The 22368-nt window shown below is 37.5% G+C and overlaps 1 protein-coding gene across 1 annotated transcript in view; it reads left to right on the top strand.

Moving 5' to 3' along the window:
• The window catches only part of ROS1 (ROS proto-oncogene 1, receptor tyrosine kinase), a 142127-nt gene extending 122511 nt beyond the window's left edge, over positions 1–19616 (top strand). The window contains exons 42-43 of the mRNA XM_023218993.2: positions 5648–5811; positions 18745–19616. Coding sequence (XP_023074761.2) covers positions 5648–5811; positions 18745–19055 — 475 coding nt within the window. The 3' untranslated portion in view covers positions 19056–19616. The remainder of the gene's footprint in view (positions 1–5647; positions 5812–18744) is intronic.
• Positions 19617–22368: the final 2752 nt, after the last annotated feature.

Below are 22368 nucleotides of genomic sequence, written 5' to 3' on the forward strand. Positions count from 1 at the left end.
AAGGAGGAAAGAGGAGCACTACAAAAGTATTCCTGATTATGAGTGAGAAAATGTATTATCTTGAATAATTTATTGATTGAATTGCCATTGTTTTAATAAAAATATAGTTTATTTGAAATGAAAATTTTAAATTTTCATTTTCTGGTTTTGAAGTTCATTTGAACATTATTAATACAAATAAGCCCTGCATCAAGCCCTCCAAGTGCTGCAGGACTCTAACAAGCCCTGGGAAGGGTTAAAGATCCATTGCCAACCAGGAAAACAAGCTGGGCTAGGAAATGGAGATCTCAGCAATACCATTCAATCTGGCCATGGCCTTAAGTTGTCATGATAAAGATTAACTACTCTCCTTAGAGTACAGAGGGAACTGATATTTATTTGAAACAGTTTTCTGAGATCACAGGCCCAGCTTAGGGGGTTGAAAGTCTGCACTGAGCCCTGCTACACCTTCCATTTACTGCTTAAATACTCAGCACCTGGATGCACTCTAGGTCAGGTGAGCCCATAGATAGCTGTGCCGTACTCAGCTATTAATGGAATGCCAGGTTCAGAGCATTCCTACCCTTCTCTCCACAGCCTGGGATGTATGATAGAAAGCCCACCCATCAGGATTCTCTTCAGTTTTTAGTTTGCACAACAACCACACAACTCCTGAGAAGAAATGGGATCAAAGGGCAATCTACTTCAAGTGAGAGCTTTTTTGGGGTTTTATAATAGATATATCACAGTAGCAACTGGAATTACTGGAGAGTCCCTCAGGTGTAGGAGGCAACCATGGGAGAACTCAGAGGCTCACCATGTTATTTTTACATCTTAAAAACTATGTACACCTGGATACTAATTGGATCTCTCCAGGATTAGGTATAATGAGTAAGGAAAATTTTGAAATCTATATTTTATGCACTTTGTTTAAATAACTGTAGAAACTTTTCCCTTTCATACTGAAAAATACAGTGACGTTTTCATGTATCGAACTTCAACTGCTTTGTGAATTCGAAGTCTTTAATATTCATAGAGGCTAACACTGGATATAGCTAATGAGTCCTGTGCTATTTTGAAAAAAAAAAAAACCTTGAGGCAAAGAGTTGTAAAGGGTTTGCATGGTGAGTGGAGGAATTGGAACCTCTACTTAGCCAAATGAGATACTTCAAGTGTAATGAGTAATTTTCTGGAGCCAAAATAATCAGCCCAGGTAAATTTTAACAAACTTGAAGGACCTGCAAATTTGTTTAGAGTAGTATGTTTGAATATTTGTAACTATAACTTGGTGCAAGTATACACTGCATGATAAAGAATGGTGACAAGGACATATTTGTAAGGGAAGATCCTCTATGCCAAGGCTATAGTTTTCATTGTTAATTTACTTACAAGATATAAGAAATACATTTAGGATTATTAGCCTCTTCATTTCATTCCATTGCCAGTTCATTGCTGTTTGAGAACACAAGTTTTATTCTTTACTTTTAGATGACTATTGCTTTATATAGCTCCTCTTTTCTTAGTCCTCATTTATCCCTGCATGGTGGAACAGAAAGGTTTTATATATTAACAGGCCAAATGTGTTTGTCATCAGAAAATTAAGTACAGAGTAATAATTGGATTAAATGTAAATTAAAGCCTCCATAAATGGAAAAAAGAGGAATTTCTGCTTAAGTGGATTTCACAGATTAAACAAGAGGCTGAACTTTTGGAGGTAGAATGAGTGGGTGATGTGCAAGTGGCTAAGTGGCAGCTGTAAGGATGGTTTCTTTTTCCCCCTGCCTTCCTCTTCCCTAGCCTCCTCTTCCTTCTTCCTTTTCTTTCTCTCCTTCTAAATAATCTCACTAAGTACCTTGATTTTTTGCATAATAAAGCAGGTTATAAATAAGTATGGCAATGGCCTTTTTTTTGTGGGGGATATGTTCCAAGGCCCCCACTGGATACCTGAAACCAAGAATAACACGTGTATTAGTTCATTCTCACACTGCTATCAGGAACTGGTAATTTATAAAGAGAGCTGGGTAATTTATAAAGAGAGCTGGGTAATTTATAAAGAGAGCTGGGTCATTTACAAGAGGTTTAATTGGCTCATGGTTCCACAGGCTCTGCAGGAAAGCATGGCTCGGGAGGCCTCAGGAAGCTTACAGTCATAGCAGAGGGTGAAGAGGAAGCAGGCATAGTCTTTCCATGGCCAGAACAGGAGGAAGAGAGGGAGCCAAAGTAAGAAAGAAGGAGGTGCTACATACTTTTAAACAACCAGGTCTCATCAGAACTCTATCACCAAAGCAGCAAGGTGGAAATCTGCCCCCATGATTCAATCATCTCCCACCAGGCCCCTCCTCCAACACTGGTGATACAATTCTTCATGAGATTTGGGTGGGGACACAGAGCCAAATCATATCAGTACCCAACCTTATATACACTATGTTTTCTTGATCTGACAACTTAGTCAACTGATGGGTAGGTAACATATACAGCATAGATATGCTGGACAAAGGGATAGTTTCATGTCTCAGTTTCATGTTTCTTTACACTACTCAGAATGGCACGCAATTTAAAACTTATAAACGGTTCAGTTCTGGAATTTTCCATTTAATATTTTTGGACCACGGTTAACCTCAACTAACTGAAGCCATAAAAAGCAAAACTGATAAGGAGGGAAAACTGTAAAAACCTTGTAATTGAAATGTGACCAACCTTGAGAGATTCTATCTATGCCTTGGCAATATTTTCGAATCACAACTTTATTTTCAAAAATAAAATGCTTCCTATGGACAATTATAATTCTTCATTTTTCCTCTATACTCTGAGAACAACTCTTCGATTAATCATCAAAACTCTATTTTTTAAATTCTGTGATCTAACATCAATTATAATATCTCATTTAGAAGTCTAATGATTCTTCACTGACATCTTTGCATCATCCCCATTTCTAAATGGCACAGGTTACAGAGAAATATGTAAAAGATTAGGTTATCTTTTGGTTATTTCTCAGATATGATTCTAATTTTAAAATATAGAGCCAAGCTTGGCACTGTATACCCGGTGTGTAAATTCCTTGAAATACATGTGAAGTCATCAGATCAATACATTGAAACAGTCCAATATTAGTTTTTCCTGATACCATTTATTCTGATATGGAGTACCAACTCTGACCTGAGGTGCTTGTCAGGAAACGAAATAAATGGAAGTGGAGTTTGCTTGCCACATTATAATGGAATGGAGATTGCATTCTAATTCCCCAAAAGGATGCTAGCTATTTTAAATACAATACCTATGATGATTTCTGGGCCATCGTTACCTAGTGATTATAATCTTGTTCTAGCTCCACAGGCATTACCTCAGTCCACACCATCATTATCTCTCATCTAGTCTTCTTTAATAGCTTCCAACCTGCCCCTTTATAATTTATTGTCCACATATCTGCTAGAGTAATCCTTTAAAAATGTAAAGATTATGTCTGCTTAAAAATCTTGAAAAGCTTCCCCTTGTAGTGTTGTAAAATCCAACTCTTTGCCTGCCCTGTGAGACCTGCATGATCTCGCTTTCCTCCTCTGATCTCATCTCATCCTTTCCCCTCAATGACTGCACTTCAGCGACACTGGCTTTCTTTCAGGTTCTAAAATGTGCCAAGCTCTTTCCAAATTTAGGACTTTACACATGCTTTCCCCACTTGTAGTGTGTTCCCTGACTCCCATCCACACCCTATTCCCATGACTAGTATCTTATTTTCTTACAAAGTTCTTTGGCTTAAATGTCACCTCTGCAGAGGGGCCTTCTGTAAGCAACTTTCCAAAACTGTTTCATGTCTGTTAGAACTCATGTTTGTTTTCTTTATTACTTTGCAAAGAACTTATAATAGTATATTTATTCATATAGTAGTACTAATACTTTAAGTACCTCCCAATCTGTTTCTTTATCACTTCTCTCTTTCTGATCTGGTCTGCCATATAGCTCCAGAAAGTCAAAAAAGAGAGGAAGTACTTGTTTATAATAAGTCAGTAGGCTTGAAAACCAGGTTTGGAATATAGAGAGCATCTAAAGTCCTTTAGCTCCTTTTTAAGTCCTAGGTTTTAATTGTCTGTATAAAACCATATAATTTTATATAAGGATAGTCAAATTAAAAAAGGTAGTGCGTAAAGCCCTCATTCCTTCCAAGCCCTGGGGAAGTGAAGAAAGAAGAGAACTTGATAGAGGTGGGAGGGTGAGATACTGGATATCTGGGTTTGGAAACCTCCTCTGTAGACTTCAATTAGAAGAGATGGGTACCACCAAAACCAACTGCTTACTCACCCCTGGTTCGGGAGAATTACAATTAGATCATGAGTGGAGGACCCTCACTTTGACATGGGAGACTCAGCATTGTCGAGAAGGTAGAATGACTTGTCCAGACAGAAATGTCTAGCTTATGCTTCCAAACTTCCTTTGTTTCCTATATTGGGTGAACATTTTGTTGAGAGCTAGAGATTCTGCCAAGTACCTTCCTGTGGGCCTGCAGCAGAAACAAGAATGGGTTCCCTGGGCCTTGAGAGCATGTATAGGGCTTCATAGCATCTGAGAATCCTACAGCTAGAGAGAGACAAGGGTGGACCACTTTAGTGGGGAAACGTCAAAAGAATAGGTAAAGAATTCACAGATTGCCAACAGGGGCTGATGCCTAGGCTGGGTGAGATCAGTTACTCCTTAGTGAATTCTGGATTAGCCACTGAGACTAGCAAAGATCTGGAGGGCGCAGTGGGGTTCAAAGGATTCTTCACCATGCCTCTACAAGTCACATAAACCTTGTACCCAACATGTATCCTGACACTACCTTAGAAAGGAAGGCAGAGGGAGTGGGGATGGCCTGAAAATAAGAGAGGTTGGGTTATTATCCAGAAAAGACTGAATAATACTTAAAAAGATTGTTTAAAATAGTGAGACTAAGTTATAAAGAACATTGTACTAAATGAAGTTTCTTTTCTTATGCTAGGTAGGGACTCTGAGAAAGACCTAGTTAATTATAAACAATATAAAATACTTACAATTTTTCTGCTTATATGAGTTGAGACGTGATGAATTTTGCCTTTCAACAATTTTTATAGCTGTTTCTTTATGTGTTGATACATTATGATTGACTATAAGACTGACAGTGCAGGTGAGACCTTTACCTTGGGAGCTTAAAGAGCTACTTGAACACCCTTGATTAAAGAATGGTCCTCTTCTATCAAGGAAGCTCATCCTCTTCAACCAAGTTTTCAACTTGAGGAGGGTTACACATGAAACACTGGAGGAAGGGTCCACTTGTATAGGCAGACATCAGCTGAATCAACTCTGGTGATCAGTGGGTTGGCAATGATGAAGCCAGATCACCTTCACACGGGACCTTCACCTTGAGTAGTTGCGTGTTGAGTAGACATTTTGCCACCATCTACTTATCCATCTATTTATTTGAAATAATAACTGTTAAAATAATGTCACCTTTTCAAAAGAAAGATGTTGTCCAATAAACGTAGTAGTGTTAAAAGCCACTCTTAAATAAGAAACCAAAGCCTTTGTTATGATTCATTTATATTAATTAAGGAAAACTGGCAATAACTTAGATTCTTTCCTTTCTAAAATGACCCTACCTGGGTTATCAGTAATTATATCCAATTGCTGTTTACTTTCCCATCTTTCCCTGCATATTTAGGTGGAATTTAATGACCCAATGCTGGGCTCAAGAACCTGACCAAAGGCCTACTTTTCATAGAATTCAGGACCAACTTCAGTTATTCAGAAATTTTTTCTTAAATAGCATTTATCAGTGCAGAGATGAAGCAAACACCAGTGGAGTCATAAATGAAAGCTTTGAAGGTAAGTTTGATTCTTCAGAATATTCTAGTTTTCTCTGCACTGTGAGCTGAACAAGGTTAAAATGGAATGTACACAGAAAGCATTTTGGGGTAGGCAAAAAGAATAATATGCTGGCACCTTTGTTATCATAATTAAGTGTTTATTGCATTCCTCTGTGAAAATTATTTGTATTATGCACTAAATTGAAAAAATAAAGGATAGTGCTATGGCCCCTGGATTTATAATCTAAGATAGTAAGGAGGAGAATTAACATGTTAGACTATATTTTCATAAGGTCTGTTCTCCTCTTCTCCCCCTACACACCAGTTTGGACCTCGAGTACAGAGTTAATTACAGACTCTGCTTATGGTACATTATCATCATTGGCCTATGCAGAGCTCCTATCTTGTTTGTTTGTTTAGCCATTTTATCCCCATATTCCTTTCCTCTTCAACTTCCTCCCTCCCCGTCAGGCAACCATTCTAATGTCTTCAGTGTGTATCTTTTCACTTGTATGTTTTCCTGCAAAATGTGTATTGTTTTTTGTGAAATGAATGCATTTTCTTTCCGTTTTCGTTAAGCACTGTATTTTTAAGGTCTCTCCATGTTGCTATGTATATATTTAATCCTTTGCTTCTTACTGATGAGTAATTTTGCTGTGATTATTGTAGTGGATCAGGTCTTGCTAAGATCTAGTCTGATTCTATGACTTTAGTGTTTGGCGATTAAGATAATAATACTCTGGGCCGGGCACGGTGGCTCAAGCCTGTAATCCCAGTACTTTGGGAGGCCGAGGCAGGTGGATCATGAGGTCAGGAGCTTGAGAGCATCCTGGCTAACACAGTGAAACCCCATCTCTACTAAAAATACAAAAAAAAAAAAAAGAAAAAAGAAAAAGAAAAATTAGCCTGTCGTGGTGGCGGGCGCCTGTAGTTCCAGCTACTCGGGAGGCTGAGGCAGGAGAATGGCGTGAACCCGGGAGGCAGATGGCACCACTGCACTCCAGCCTGGGTGACAGAGTGAAACTCCGTCTCAAAAAATAAAATAAAATAAAATAAATGAATAAACTCTGGAACCATTCTACTATGATGGACAGACTAAGCCTTTTAGTTAAATGTAAACAGACTTAAAATACAGTAGTCACTTAATTCATTTCTAAAGTCACATTTACTGTATGTGTGCCTAATTGGCTGCAGAAAAATGAATTTAAAATATTTCTCCTTCAGCTGATCTAGAACTTCTTGTTATTAAAAGTTTGCCAGGCCCTTTGTTTATTTAAATGCAGATGTCCTTGCTTACAAACCAAACTGGCAAGATGGATCACAACTTAGAATCTCTCAGAAATTAGGCTTCTTGCTATTTGCAGTGACTGACTATAAGACTGAGTGCAGGAGACACCTTTACCTTGAGAGCTTACACAGCTACTTGCACGTCTTTATTAAAGAATGGTCCTCTCCTATCAGGGAAGGTCATCCTCTTCAACCAAGTTTTCAACTTGAGGAGGGCTACACGTGTAACAGTGGAGAAAGGGGACAGCCGTGTAGCCAGACATCAGCTGAATCAACTCTGGTGATCAGTGGGTGGCAATGATGAAGCCAGATCACCTTCACATGAGGCCTTCACCTCGAGTGATGCACTTGACTAATAGCAGATAAAAAGAAGAAGCCCATGGACAGACGTCTACTTGTCTATACGTCTTACTACATATTTTGGGTGACTTTGGATCCATTATATGAGCATAAAACTCTGATCATGTAACTTCTTTAACACAAACTGCTAAGCGACAGATTGGAAAGGGTTGCACATGCCTTGGCCATATGTCATAACCCTCATTAGAGTAAACCTTGTTAATAGTCTCACATTGTTTCTACTCACTATCACCCTGGACAGAGCTGATTCTAAGAATGCCAATAGCAGAACAGTTGGGTATTATAACTGGCACAGCAACTCCATCCTTTGGGGGGCACTGCATATGTACTTGCCTATATGAAGATCACATAGGATTAGGCAAACATACCTTTAAGCCATTCTAGACACTATTAAGGCCTTGTCATTTTCTAAGCATTTACTTAATGAGACATTTCTCTGAAAAAAAGGTTGATAATTAAAAAAATTATTTCAACAGATACTGACTTGGGGGCAAGGCATAGTGTAAGCACCTGTATTTAATGTGTTCATTTGTCTGCTTTAAAGAAAAACAAGAGGTGAGAATGTTTCTTTCTCTTGGAAGCTAGAATCAGTTTCTTTAATTTTGTTTGCTGAGTTTAGTAGTAAACTAGCTTTTACTGGTGATATTGAAAGTTGTCCTTGTCATAAGACTATATCTATATCCATAGGAAATACTGGTGTCACCAGTTCACTATTTAATAATACTGTTTTGCTCAAGCCATTTCAATCTGCTCCAGCCTGGCCTGGTTCTTATTTGTCATAACTTCACTTATGGAAACTTTAGAGGAACAATCATGCAGAGCGGTTTGCCAGTATGTAAAATTAAATCTTTTGTTCCTAAGATAGATAACAGTAACTGGGTTGATTTGAATATAGACATATCTGAAAGGCAGACAGAACATGGTTTTGCTTGTTTGGCACTGAAAGCACATTTTCTTAACTATATCACTCCTCTTATTTTTTGTATAAATTTATGGGGAACAAGATTATTTAGTAATGAAGTCAGGGCTTTTAGGGTATCTATCACCTGAAAACATACCTTGTACCCATTCAGTAATTTCTTATTCACTATCCCACAACCTTACCCTTTCAAGTTTTCATTGTCTATCATTTCATACTCTACCTCTATGCGTACACATTGTTTCAACCCCACTGATGAGTGAGAACATGTGATATTTGTCCTTCTGTGTTTGACTTATTTCATTTAAGATAATTGCCTCCAGTTTCATCCATGTTGCTACAAAATTCATGATTTCATTCCTTTTTAATGGCCGAATAGTATTTCATTGTCTATACCACACTTTCATTATCCAGTCATCCATAGGTAGACACTAGGTTGATCCCATACCTTTGCTATTATGAGTAGTACTGTGATAAACATATGAGTGTAAGTATGTTTTTGATATAATGATTTATTTTCCTTTGGGTAGATACCCTAGTGATGGAATTGCTGGATTGGTTGCTAGATTGTATTTTTAACTTTTTGAGAAATCTCCATACTGTTTCCCATAAAAGTTGTATTAACTTACATTCCCACCAACAGCATGTAAGTGTTCCTCTTTGTCTGCATCTTCGCCAATATCTATTATTTTTGACTTTTTAATAGTAGCCATTCTGACTGGGGGAGGATGATATCTTATTATTTTAATTTGTATTTCTTTGATGATTAGGGATGTTGGGCATTTTTCTATATACCTGTTGGTCAGTTGTGTGTCTTCTTTTGATAAAACATCTATTCACATCTTTTGCCCACTTTTTAATGGGATTATTTGCTCGTTTGTTGTTGTTGAGTGTTTGAATTCCTTGTATATTCTAGATACTAGACCCCTGTTGAGTGAATATTTTGCAAATATTTTCTCCCATTCTGCAGATTGTCTGTTTATTCCATTGATTATTTCTTTTTCTGCACAAGCTTTTTGGCTTAATTAAGTCACATTTGTCTATTTTTGTTCATGTTGCTTGTGCTTTCAGTGTCCAAGTCATGAATTCTTTGCCTAGACCAATATCCAGAAGAGTTTTCCTTAGGCTTTCTTCTAGTATTTTCTCAGTTTCATGTATTACATGTAAGTCTTCTAATTCATCGTAAATTAATTTTTGTATATGGTGAGGGTAAGGGTCCAGTTTCATTCTTCTGCATATATCCAATTTTCCTGGCACCATTTATTGAAAGGGGTGTTTTTCTCCCCAGTCTGTGTTCTTGTTGACTTTGTCAAAGATCAGTTGACTGTCAATATGTGGCTTTATTTCTGGATTCTGGATTCTGTTCCATTAAACTATATGTTTATTTTTATATCAATACCATACTGTTTGATTACTATAGCTGTGTAATATTATTTGTTTTTTAAAATTTATTTTTGGCTGGGCGTAGTGGTTCATGCAGGTAATCCCAGCACTTTGGGAGGCCAAGGTGGGCGGATCATGAGGTCAGGAGATCGAGACCATCCTGGCTAACACAGTGAAATCCCATCTCTACAAAAAGAAAAAAAAAAAAAAAAAAAAAAAAAATTAGCCGGGCATGGTGGCAGGCACCTGTAGTCCCAGCTACTAGGGAGGCTGAGACAGGAAAATGGCATGAACCCAGGAGGCGGAACTTGCAGTGAGCCAAGATCGCACCACTGCACTCCAGCCTGGGCAACAGAGCGAGACTCTGTCTCAAAAAAATAAAATTATTTTTAATTTTTGTGGGTACATAGTAGATGTATATATTTATAGGGCACATGAGATGTTTTGATACAGGCATGTAATGTATAATAATCACATCATAGAGAATGGAGTATCCACCCTCAAGCATTTATCCTTTGTGTTACGAACTAATTTTTTACTTTTAGTTATTTTAAAATGTACAATTAAATTATTATTGACTATAGTTACCCTATTGTGGTATCAAATATTTAGTCTTATTCATTCTTTCCCTTTTTTGTACCCGGTAACCATCCCTAACTCCCACCCTATCCCTTACTACCCTTCCCAGCTTCTGGTAACCGTCCTTCTACTCTCTGTCTTCATGGGTTCAATTGTTTTGATTTTTATATTTCACAAATAAGTGAGAACACGAGATATTTATCTTTCTAGGCCTGGCTTATTTCATTTAACATAATGATCTCCAGTTCCATCCACATTCTTGCAAAAGACAGGATCTCATTGTTTTTATGGCTGAATAGTACTCCACTGTACTATATGCATATACCACATTTTTCCTTATCTTTTTTTTTTTTTTTTTGAGACAGTCTCACTCTGTTGCTCAGACTGGAAAGCAATGGCATGATCTTGGCTCAGTGGAACCTGCCCCTTTCAGTTTCAAGCGATTCTCCTGCCTCAGCATTCCAAGTAGCTGGGACTACAGGCACACACCACCATACCTGGCTAACTTTTGTATTTTTTTTAGTAGAGACTGGGTTTCGCCATGTTGGCCAGGCTGGTCTAGAACTCCTGACCTCAAGTAATCCGCCCACCTCAGCCTCCCAAAGTGCTGGGATTACAGGCGTGAGCCACTGCACCTGGCCTATCCATTTATCTACAGATGGACACTTAGGTTGCTTCCAAATCTTAGCTATTGTAAACAGTACTGCAGTAAACACAGGAGTGCAGATACCTCTTTGATGAACTGATTTCCTTTCTTTTTGGGCATCTGTCCAGCAGTGGGATTGCTGAATCAAATGGTAGATCTATTTTCAGTGTTTTGAGGAACCTCCAAACTGTTCTTCATAGCGGTCGTACTAATTTACATTCCCATCAACAGTGTATGAGAATTCCCTTTCTCCACATCCTTGCTAGCGTTTGTTGTTGCCCGTCTTTTCAATGTAAGCCATTTTAACTTGACTGAGCTGATATCTCAATGTAGTTTTGGTTTGCATTTCTCTGATGATCAATGATGCTGGGCATTTTTTCACATGCTGTTTGCCATTTGTATTTCTTTTTATTAGAAATGTCTATTCACGATTTCAGGAAGCTCTGGGATGTAAGGGCTGACCCTAGTTTTCTGGTACCTATCTCTGGGGTGATTAGCACAGGTAAACAGTGGTATGGAGAGTAAGAGCTTAAAAAAGTAGGTGGTTGGAGTGTGCGGTCTGGATTGGTTGATCTGCATTTGAAAAGTACATTTCAAGGCCAGTTGTTTACTGGCTCTAGAAATGGGCAAACACAGAGGGGCTGTGCTTCTAGGGTCACCAGAATGTCAAAACATCAGAATACAAAAAATAAAAGATATGCTTAATATTAATATGTTCATTCAAAGTGTAGAAACAATCTGCCAAGAATGAGAATAAGCCCAGTGCTATTATAAGAAAAACTGAGTATTTTTTCTTTTCTTCTTTTCTTTTTTATTGGCCACTGGGAAATCCTATTTGGCAAAGTACTTGTTCAAGTCTCTTGATCATTTTTCTATTTGGTTGTCATTGCCTTATTATTAAATAAAGTTTTGTATATTCTAGATATAAAAAAAAGAAATGTCTGTTCAAATCTTTTGCCCATTTTTTTTGATCAGACTATTAGCTTTTTTCCTGTTGAGTTATTTGAGCTCTTTATGTATTCTGGTTATTAACCCCTTGTCAGATGGGTAGTTTGCAAGCATTTTCTTCCATTCTGTGGATTGTCTCTTCATTTTGTTGATTGTTTCCTTTGCTGTGAAGAAGCTTTTTAAATTTGATGTGATCCCATTTGTCCATTTTTGCTTTGACTGCCTGTGCTTGTGGGGTGTTGCTCAAGAAATTTTTGCCTCAACCAATGTCCTGGAGATTTTCCCCAGTGTTTTCTTGTAGTATTTTCATGGTTTGAAGTCTTAGATTCAAATCTTTAATGCATTTTTAGATTTTTATATATGTACAGAGAGAGGGGTCTAGTTTTATTCTTCTGTATATGGATATCCAGTTTTCCCAGCAGCATTTATTGAAGAGACTGTCTTTTCCCCAGTATACATTCTTGGCATCTTTGTAAAAAATGATTTCACTGTAAGTGTGTGAATTTATTTCTGTATCCTTTTTTCTGTTCTTTTTTATGGCTAAATAGTATTCCATTTTGTGTATGTACCTTTGGTCTATGTGTCAGATTTTATGCCAGTACCATGCTGTTTTGGTTACTATAGGTCTATAGTATAATTTGAATCCAGTAATGTGATTCTTACAGTTTTGTTCCTTTTGCTTAGGATAGCCTTGGCTATTCTGAGTCTTTGTGGTTCTACATAAATTTTAGGATTTTTTTCTATTTCTGTGAAGAATGTCATTGGTATTTTGATAGGGATTGCATTGAATATGTAGATTACTTTGGGCAGTATGGTCATTTTAACAATATTGATTCTTCCAATCCTTGAGCATGGAATATTTTTCCATTTGTTTGTGCCTCCTACAATTTCTTTCATCAGTGTTTTGTAGTTTCCCTTGTGGAGAATTTTCATCTCCTTGGTTAACATATTCCTAGTTATTTCATTCTTTTTGTGGCTCTTGTAAGTGTCATTGCCTTCTTGATTTAATTCTCAGCTAGATTATTTTTGGTATATGGAAATGCACTGAATTTTTGTACATTGATTTTGTATCCTGAAACTTTACTGAATTTATTTATCAAATCTCAGAGTTTCAATGATAAGAGCACGCTAATATCGCTGATGAACACAGATGCAAAAATTCTCAATAAAATACTGGCAAGCCAAATCCAAGAGCACATGGAAAGGATAGTATACTATGATCAAGTAAGATTTATCCCATGGATGCAAGGATAGTTCAACATATGTGTATATGTTGAAGACACATTTTGTGGAATCTTTAGGTTTTTCTAGATATAAGATAGTATCATCTGTGAATGCCTTTTATGAGATGCCTTTTTATTTTCTTTCCCCTGCCTGGTTGCTCTGGCTAGGACTTACAGTACTATGTTGAATAAGAGTGGTGAAAGTGGCCATCCTTGTCTTGTTCCAGTTATTAGAGAAAATGTTTTCAACTTTCCCCCATTTAGTACAATGTTGGCTGTGGATTTGTCATATATAGCCTTTATTATTTTGAAATATGTTCCTTCCATGCCTAATTTGTTGAGAGCTTTTATTATGAAAGGATGCTAAATGTTATCAAATGCCTTTTCTGCATCTGCTGATATGATCGCATGGTTTTTGTCTTTCATTCTGTTGATGTAATGTATCATGTGTCTTCAACACATACACGTATGTTGAACTATCCTTGCATACCTGGGATAAATCTTACTTGATCATAGTGTACTATCTTTTTCATGTGCTCTTGGGTTTGGTTTGCCAGTATTTTGTTGAGAATTTTTGCATCTGTGTTCATCAGGGATATTATCATTGTGTGCTCTTATCATTGAAAGCAACAAATAAGCCTCAAAATTTTTGATAAGGCTCAAATTCTTTGTGATTATAATTTTATAGACTTTATTAATTAACACAATCATGAACTTCTTAAATGGTTAAAAATAATTTTTATGTTATTTTACAACAACCATAAAAATGACTCCTGATTCCTTTCTATTTTTCTTGTAACTTTTCCAGTAATTAATCTCAATAACTGTTCTTGCTATATTATTTTATAACTGTATCTACATTTTAAAGATCTTTATTGTAAAAGTAATTTATGTTTGTCATAAAAAAATATGAAATTATTTAGGCAGTCTAAAAAGTAAAAGTTTCCTAATTCATCCTTATCTCACTCCCCAGTGCTAGCCACAGCTAACAATTTGGTTATATATTTGTAGATACTGTATGTGCATATACAGCCATTTATGGAAATGCTCATTTATGTATGTTTGTGTATATACTATCTGAATTCAGATATTAAATTTAGGTAATCTAAAGGAATTGGTGGGCTGTAGATTCTCTAGTAGGTTCTCCAGCATTTTTTTCTTACAAATAGGCTTATTTTTAAGGAGTTGGTGAGAAGATGATTTTGTATTACATCTTCTGCCAGAATCCAGGAGAATGAGCATTCTATGTTGTTATTGGTAAGAAATCCATGTTCTGTGGGAGTCCAGAGGAAGGATGCCAAGTCTACACTATGGTGGAGGGACAGTCAAGAAAAGCCATGGAGCGGAGGTTACATCTAAGCTGAGACCTACTTAGAAGCTGAGATATGAAAAAAAGAAGCTGAGGTATCCTATGTATTTCAGGATAAAAGGAGCAGCATGTAGAAAAGCAGGGAATAATAGAGAATGAGATATTCATAGAACTACACTTAGTTTATTATACATGAGAATGTGGCAAGTGATAACATTGGAGGGTTATTGGTCACACGAATCAAAAGTAAGGTATGAAAAATAATGAAAGCTGAATTAATGAATGGTAACAGGTGTACAGAGAACAAGAGAGAGTCTGGAGTTACCATAGAGGTAGATGCTATTGGACTTGGCAACTAAGTGGGTGAAAAAGAGAAAGGAGAAAGTTGGTAAAAACCAACACTCTTCCTGGAGATGAGGAACATAGGAAGAGGAACAGTTTTGCATATGTTTGGTTTGAGTTGGCTGTGGCATATCTAAGTGGGTAAGTCCAGGACACAGTCAAGATACGGGGTCATACTCAGTTGAAAGATCTGTCCTGTAAATATAGGTAGTTGAATTCCAGGGTGCAGACGAAGTCATTAAATTAGAGTGTATGAAAGAGAAAGAGAGTGAAAAGTGGATGGAACCCAGAGAACAGCCAGCATAGGAGGGGCTTACAAAGATGGCGGACATTGGGAGGAGCAGCCAGAAAGGGAAGAGGATAGCCATAGGGAGTGTTGTCATGGAAACCCAGAAAAGAGAGACTTGGAAAGGAGAGAGTGAACAAATGCTGCAGAGAGGTAAAGCAATCCAGAAGGTTGCACAGAGTTTGCAGTTGACTCGTATTCTAAAATTCCACTCTTTGCTCCTGGAATCCTTCCCTTCTAATGTACAAAGACATATTGTAAAAGTCACAGAGGGCCAGGCACAGTGGCTCACGCCTGTAATCCCAGCACTTTGGGAGGCGGATCACGAGGTCAGGAGATCCAGATCATCCTGGCTAATGTAGTGAAACCCCGTCTCTACTAAAAAATAGAAAAAATTAGCCAGGCATGGTGGCAGGTGCCTGTAGTCCCAGTTACTCAGGAGGCTGAGGCAGGAGAATGGCGTGAATCCAGGAGGCAGAGCTTGCAGTGAGCCGAGATCGCCCACTGCACTCCAGCCTGGGCGACAGAGCGAGACTCCGTCTCAAAAAAAAAAAAAAAGGATCACAGAGGCTGCCATAATGGGTATTAGCAGGCCTGAGAGCTTAGCTTCACCTTAGGTTCTACTTGAAGTTTCCACAGACACTTGAGAAAATCTTTTCACCATTTTGCATTGCATAGTTCATCTATGAGGCTGAGATAGGTAATAAACAATGCTCACACTCAATATAAAGAATAAAATACCTCTGTGAAAGGCTTTTAATTAGAATAGTAGCTAATTTTATTTTAGTACTTTTTCACGTGCCACTCACTGTGCTATGTAGGTTAGCTCATTAAATCTTTACTAAAGTCTTATGAAGTGGGTATTACTGTATCACGATTTTACAGATGAGAAAACTGAGGTTTAGTAACTTGCTCATAATCATACTGCTGAAATAGGGCTAGAATTTGTCTACATTGTTGAGCCTTTCCTCTCAGCCTTCACAAATCCCTGGCTGTAGCAGGGAAATGACCCACACAATATCCCCAATTATGTTATCAACAGTGTACTGCACAGCTAGGTATAATGAAAGCAATGATTACTTATGACCTGCTAGAAAATATACACCATTTTTTAGGATTATACCAAATCTATTTAGGTACCAACTTGTTGGCAGAAAGAATTAAAATTCTAAATAATATTCATAACAATAGAGAAGCAGACAAATATTAAAAGTAATGATGCAGGAAGAATTTAACAGGGAATATCATCAAACTATTACAATTTAGAAAGAAGCATTTCTGGGCCATGACAGAAATAAAATTTTAGGAAAAGAGAAATTGCTATTCTATTATTTACAATGAATGTAAATCCTGAAGATAAGGAATGAAAAGAGATGTGGAAATCACTAAATTCATAATTGAGTTTGTGACTGAACAAGAGGGGCAGGGAAGAGAGAAGAAATTGAACTAAAGCAGAGTTTGCATATCTGCAAAGGATAGAAATAGTGGAACAGACCCTTCAAGGCAAACCTAAACTTAATTATATTTTCAATAAAAAAGAATGTGTTTAATAATAGCTTACTGCTTTGTGGACTGGTGGGCATATTTAGCAAAGCAATAAAATGACTGTCTTCATTGTTGTTGTTGGAGATATGTAAGTAGATAAGAAAAGCTATTGAAATGACTTTTTTTAAGCAAAAAAGTGGGGGTGCTTAGGAAAACAGGGAGCAATAATACCATGCCTATCCTATGGTCCTACTGACCTAATGGGGTGGAAAGGGGGTAGAGAGAGAAGATTAGTAGCATATCTGGGCATCTAGTAAAAATATCCCAGTGACTTCATCCAAACATTTGTGTAAACATCACCTCATCAGTCCCGGAGACTTCTACAGGAAACAAATCTAAATGCTCCTCTGCTGTTCTAAACATAGCCAGTCAGCCGGCATATGTCTAGTCTGTAAATACCCCGTCTTACTTGGAAGTCTTTATTTTAATATTTCTCTCTTAAAGAGGTTGCCCAGTGCATGCTATCTTTGTTCAGGATACCTGCTTTAAGATCTGACCCATAGACTACTTATTAAATACTTTTTAAACAAAAACAAACAAATAAGACAACCTATCTCTGCTATCGCAATCTCTTGTAAGCTCTTTTTGCAACAAGAAGATGTACTAATTGCTGAAAGCTTGCCAGGGTCAAGTTACTAAATATTGCTACAAGTACTATAAACCAATTAAGTAGTTAGCTAATGATTTTTCTTTGACACATGACAACAGAATTTGCAAAAAGAATTTATTTGCCTCATATAAAATATTATTTTTCAGACAACTCAACAAGCAAAAAGTTTAAAAAATTAAAATCATTTTTTAGTAGGAAGTTTTCCAATATGCTCGTTCATGGATTAAAGGTATGACAATGAAATAGCTGACATGAGTGGGTAGACTATATTGTAGATTTAAGTTTTTGTTGAAATGTTAAACTTTCCTTTAGCCTGATTTCTTTAAGCCTGTTAAGAACCTCCTACTTTCCCCAGTTATTGGATTAGTGTACTACTTAAAGTTAAATATCTTATTTTTTCCTAACATTTAAAAACATTTTCCATTGCTATTATTACATACACCAAGTTATTCTTATGGGCATCTTAATGGCTATTAGTGCATATTGGCAATAATCGTAACAGTTGAATACCTTCCACAGGTGTTGAATACCTTCCACAGGTGTTCAACACCCAGGTACTAACCAAACTTGGCATCTGATAAAGTTCTTTCTATTAGGGAGATAATTTTACAACACATCTAACTATTCATGTGTTTGGAACTATGCTGTAATGATGTTTGAACAATGAAGAGGAAAATTAGATGATACCAATGAGCCTGTGAACCTGTAGCTTGGCTATCTTGTTCTTCAGCATTTTGGGGCGCCTGCACAAAGGAAATGCATACCTAATGATATGGGGAGAAGGGATGTAGTTCATATGCTCTTATAAAATAAGCTTTGTAGTTCAGTTAAACTTAATAAATAGGTAGATCCATTAAACTTTTATTGGGAAAAATAGGTGCACTGGTACCTCCCTTAGTCTTTTAAAATTATGTTATTTTCCTCATATTTCAATTTAAGTTCATTACAAATACATCAGACCTGGGTGTGAGTCAGGGCTGAATGTAGAAATGTTGTTTCATTCATTGCTATATCCATCAATAAATAGAACACAGGCTTGGAATGTAGTAGTCATCAGTAAATGTTATATTAAGCAATTAATTTAGCAAAATTACTAAATCTAAAAAAACCAATCTTTAAAAGTAGATATTTCAGTTGCTGTGGAAGTATGAAAAGTAAATAGACCAAAAGGGCCCTCTTAGGGCCAATTAAGTCCTATCACAAAGACCATGACTTGCTCCGCTTATTAAGGCAGAGTTAATCACCCCTGTGCTCCTACTACATTTTAAAATATTCCTTTATTAAAGTGCATGTCACCTTCTGTAGTCATTGATCTGCTTCCCTACTAGACTGCAGCAGCCTCAAGGACAAGAAGCATGTTTTATTTATCTTTGTACTCCCAACACTTAGTAGTCCTCATAAACGTTTGCTGAACAAATGTATAAGGTTGGTGTTGCTATAATTCTGATATAGCCTGTATATTATTACAATAAATACTTAAATACATGCTAGAATAACATTCATATCTTTTCACAGGTGAAGATGGCGATGTGATTTGTTTGAATTCAGATGACATTATGCCAGTTGCTTTAATGGAAACCAAGAACCGAGAAGGGTTAAACTATATGGTACTTGCTACAGAATGCAGCCAAGGTGAAGAAAAGTCTGAGGGTCCCCTAGGCTCCCAGGAATCTAAATCTTGTGGTCTGAGGAAAGAAGAGAAGGAACCACATGCAGACAAAGATTTCTGCCAAGAAAAACAAGTGGCTTACTGCCCTCCTGGCAAGCCTGAAGGCCTGAACTATGCCTGTCTCACTCACACTGGATATGGAGAGGGGTCTGATTAATAGCGTCGTTTGGGAAATACAGAGATGAGATAAACACTCTCATTCAGTAGTTACTGAAAGAAAACTCTACTAGAATGATAAAGGAAATGGAGGTCTATAACTCCAAATAAACAGTGCAACATTCCTGGGTTCTTATCTTGGTTCTGAGAGCCATTTGGTTTCAGTTGTAGCAATCCCCATATCAGCTGCCTGACTTTCAGTAGAATTATGAGATGAACACTAAGCATGTGGAAAGCTTAGGAAGACTCAGAAGTCTGGAAGGGAAACACTGGTCTCTCTCCCTTGAGGTGCTTTAGACTCTTACCCACCTTTCAGTTTGGGCTGTAATACAATTATCTTGGCCACATGTTTAGAGGCAGAATAGGTGTGTTCAGGGATCTGAAGAAGAGGCTAAGTAGTAGGCTCAGGGGGTCAATTGAACTACAGATAATCTCAAATGGGACCGAGGAAATGAGAAATAATTCAACGCATACAGAAGAAACCAGCACCTGTGACATGAGAAATCACTTGGAAAGCTATTACTGCAATGATATATAGTATCTTTTTCTTATTTTTTATTTTTTTATTTTTGAGACGGAGTCTCGCTGTGTTGCCCAGGCTGGAGTTCAAAGGCACGATCTCGGCTCACTGCAACCTCCGCCTCCTGGGATCAAGCAATTCTGGTGCCTCAGCCTCCTAAGTAGCTGGGATTACAGGCGTGCGCCACCACACCCAGCTAATTTTTGTATTTTTAGTAGAGACGAGGTCTCACCATATTGGCCAGGCTGGTCTAGAACTCCTGACCTCATGATCCACCCACCTTGGCCTCCCAAAGTGCTGGGATTACAGGTGTAAGCCACCGCGCCTGACCAGTATATATTGTCTTTAATCACTACTGTAAAATATTTTGTATTTTTGAGGCTTACAACAGTAGATTCAGTCATATTGAAAGTAAGACTGTGAAGATCATTAAGTTCTGAAGTTTTGCATCCTGTAATCTTCAGTTGTATAAAAATCACTCTGACTTGTGTGCTATTATGGAAATTAACTAGTATAAAGATTGCTATTTGCCATATCTATTTCATACATAAAATATTTGATTACATTTTATATCGAATTATGCTTAAAATTAAATATGTGATTATACAATATTAATCCAAGCTGTGTGATTTTTAACAGCCACATGAAAAAATAAATACCTAAATGAGAGCTATTATTAAAAAAAACTGTTCTGCAAAACACCTTAACTTAAAACCAATATATGTATTTTGCAGTTGTCCATTTAAATCTTAAAGCTACAACTGCTCTAGCAGCAACACCAATGAAGCCATTCTCTGTGTTACTCAGTTGCAGTATTTAGGAAGTTTGCTAGATATAGAGAAGAACATTTTGATTATAGCATTTGCTAAAATCTGTTGTGGAAGAAGATCATGTATCCACTTCCACCTTGGATAATTCAGTTAATCTTTTAATTTGCCTAGTACCTGAGAGCCTGCACAGATGATTGGCAAGGAACACAGAGAAGTGAATGTGTTAGTTCTATGGTGAACAGCCCCCAAGTTAAAGTCCACGATTTGTGGTCACTCTGCCACATCTGATATTCTGCTGAATAAGGCAGGATATTTTGTTTCTGATCTTCTCACCCTCTAATGGGCATTTGCCATTCTTTTTGCTATGCCATGGTATGAAGCCCCTTCCTGTGCTGAGTAATTACTCTGCCTTTATAATCTGGGTAGGAACTGTGTTCCATTCACTCCCCCAGTGCCTCTTGCAGCAAGAAGGCAGGCATGTGACCCAGCTCTCACCACTAAGACCCACCCACCTGCTCCAGGCTTCTAATTGAGACCTACGGATGTAAAGAATCAGAGACCATGGGAAGTCTTCTCTGGTGATGGTGCCAACTGCAATAGTCTGTGTGTTAGTCCATTTTCATACTGCTATGAAGAAATACCTGAGACTGGGTAATTTATAAAGAAAAAGAGGTTTAATGGAATCACAGTTCCACATGGCTGGTGAGGCCTCACAGTCATGGTGGAAGATGAAGGAGGAGTAAAGGCATGTCTTACATGGCAGCAGGCAAGAGAGCATGTGCAATGGAACTACCCTTTATAAAACCAGCAGATCTCCTGAGACTTACTCACTGTCACAAGAACAGCACAGGAAAACCCATCCTGATTCAATTACCTCCCACTGGATCCCTCCCACACACATGGGGATTATGACAGCTACAATTCAAGATAAGATTTGGGTGGGGACACAACCAACCCATATCAGTCTGGCTCCTGGCACAAAGGGGACACTGGTGCTAGAGGTGGCATCTAGAGTCCAAGGCCAGGAGAGTCAGCAGAGCTAGTCTGGAGCCTGGTGCCTCGGATAGCTTGGGCAGCCAGGGTAGACCCATTCTGCTGTCTGTTCTCAAGTCCTCTCCAAGGTTCTGAGAGTTATCCCCATATCCTTTTAATAAACATTTTTCTTTTAAACCAGCCAGAGTCAGTTTCTGTTGCTTGCAGTAAGGTTTTTGCTCTGACGGTGGCATGGACCTTTAACTTTGGAAGATACAAAAAGACGTCAGAAGTGTATAGAAGAATTAGATTTGCAGTATAATACATTTGCATTACAATTTGGGCAATAGACAATGTATAGAGTATCTGAGGGGAAGGGCCTACAAAATTTTCATGTTTCAGCTAAGAAATAAGTGCAAATTAGCAGCAGTATTTTTTATAATTCAAGATGAATGATAGTGGTAGAAATATTTAATTCAAAATAAAATAGTGGCTAAAAATGTTGTGTGTAAAATGTATTATAGATAAAAATAATAAAGTATAGTTACTTGGTTAATTCTGAAATTGTAGTTCTACAATTGGAAGTTAATTCTAGAAAAATTAGATCTTATAATCGAAAGGAAAAATTGACAGTGGCTAAAAATGGCACATGTTTAAATATGTTATTCACTAAAAATTAGCATAAGAACAAAATCTTATTGATAATTTTTTTTTTTTTTTTTTTTGAGATGGAGTTTCATTCTTGTTGCCCAGGCTGAAGTGCAATGGCATGATCATGGCTTAACGCTACCTCCGCCTCCCAGATTCAAGCGATTCTCTCCTGTCTCAGCCTCCTGAGTTGCTGGGATTACAGGTGTGCACTGCCACGTCTGGCAATTTTGTATTTTTAGTAGAGATGGGGTTTTCCATGTTGGTCAGGCTGGTCTCGAAATCCCAACCTCAGGTAATCTGCCTGCCTTGGCCTCCCAAAAGTGCTAGGATTACAGGCATGAGCCACTGCACCCTGCTGATAATTTTTTTAAATCTGCAAATGTGACCTAGGAAGACTTGAG

This window comes from Piliocolobus tephrosceles, chromosome 5 (assembly GCF_002776525.5).
Source record: "Piliocolobus tephrosceles isolate RC106 chromosome 5, ASM277652v3, whole genome shotgun sequence".
NCBI lineage: Eukaryota > Metazoa > Chordata > Mammalia > Primates > Cercopithecidae > Piliocolobus > Piliocolobus tephrosceles.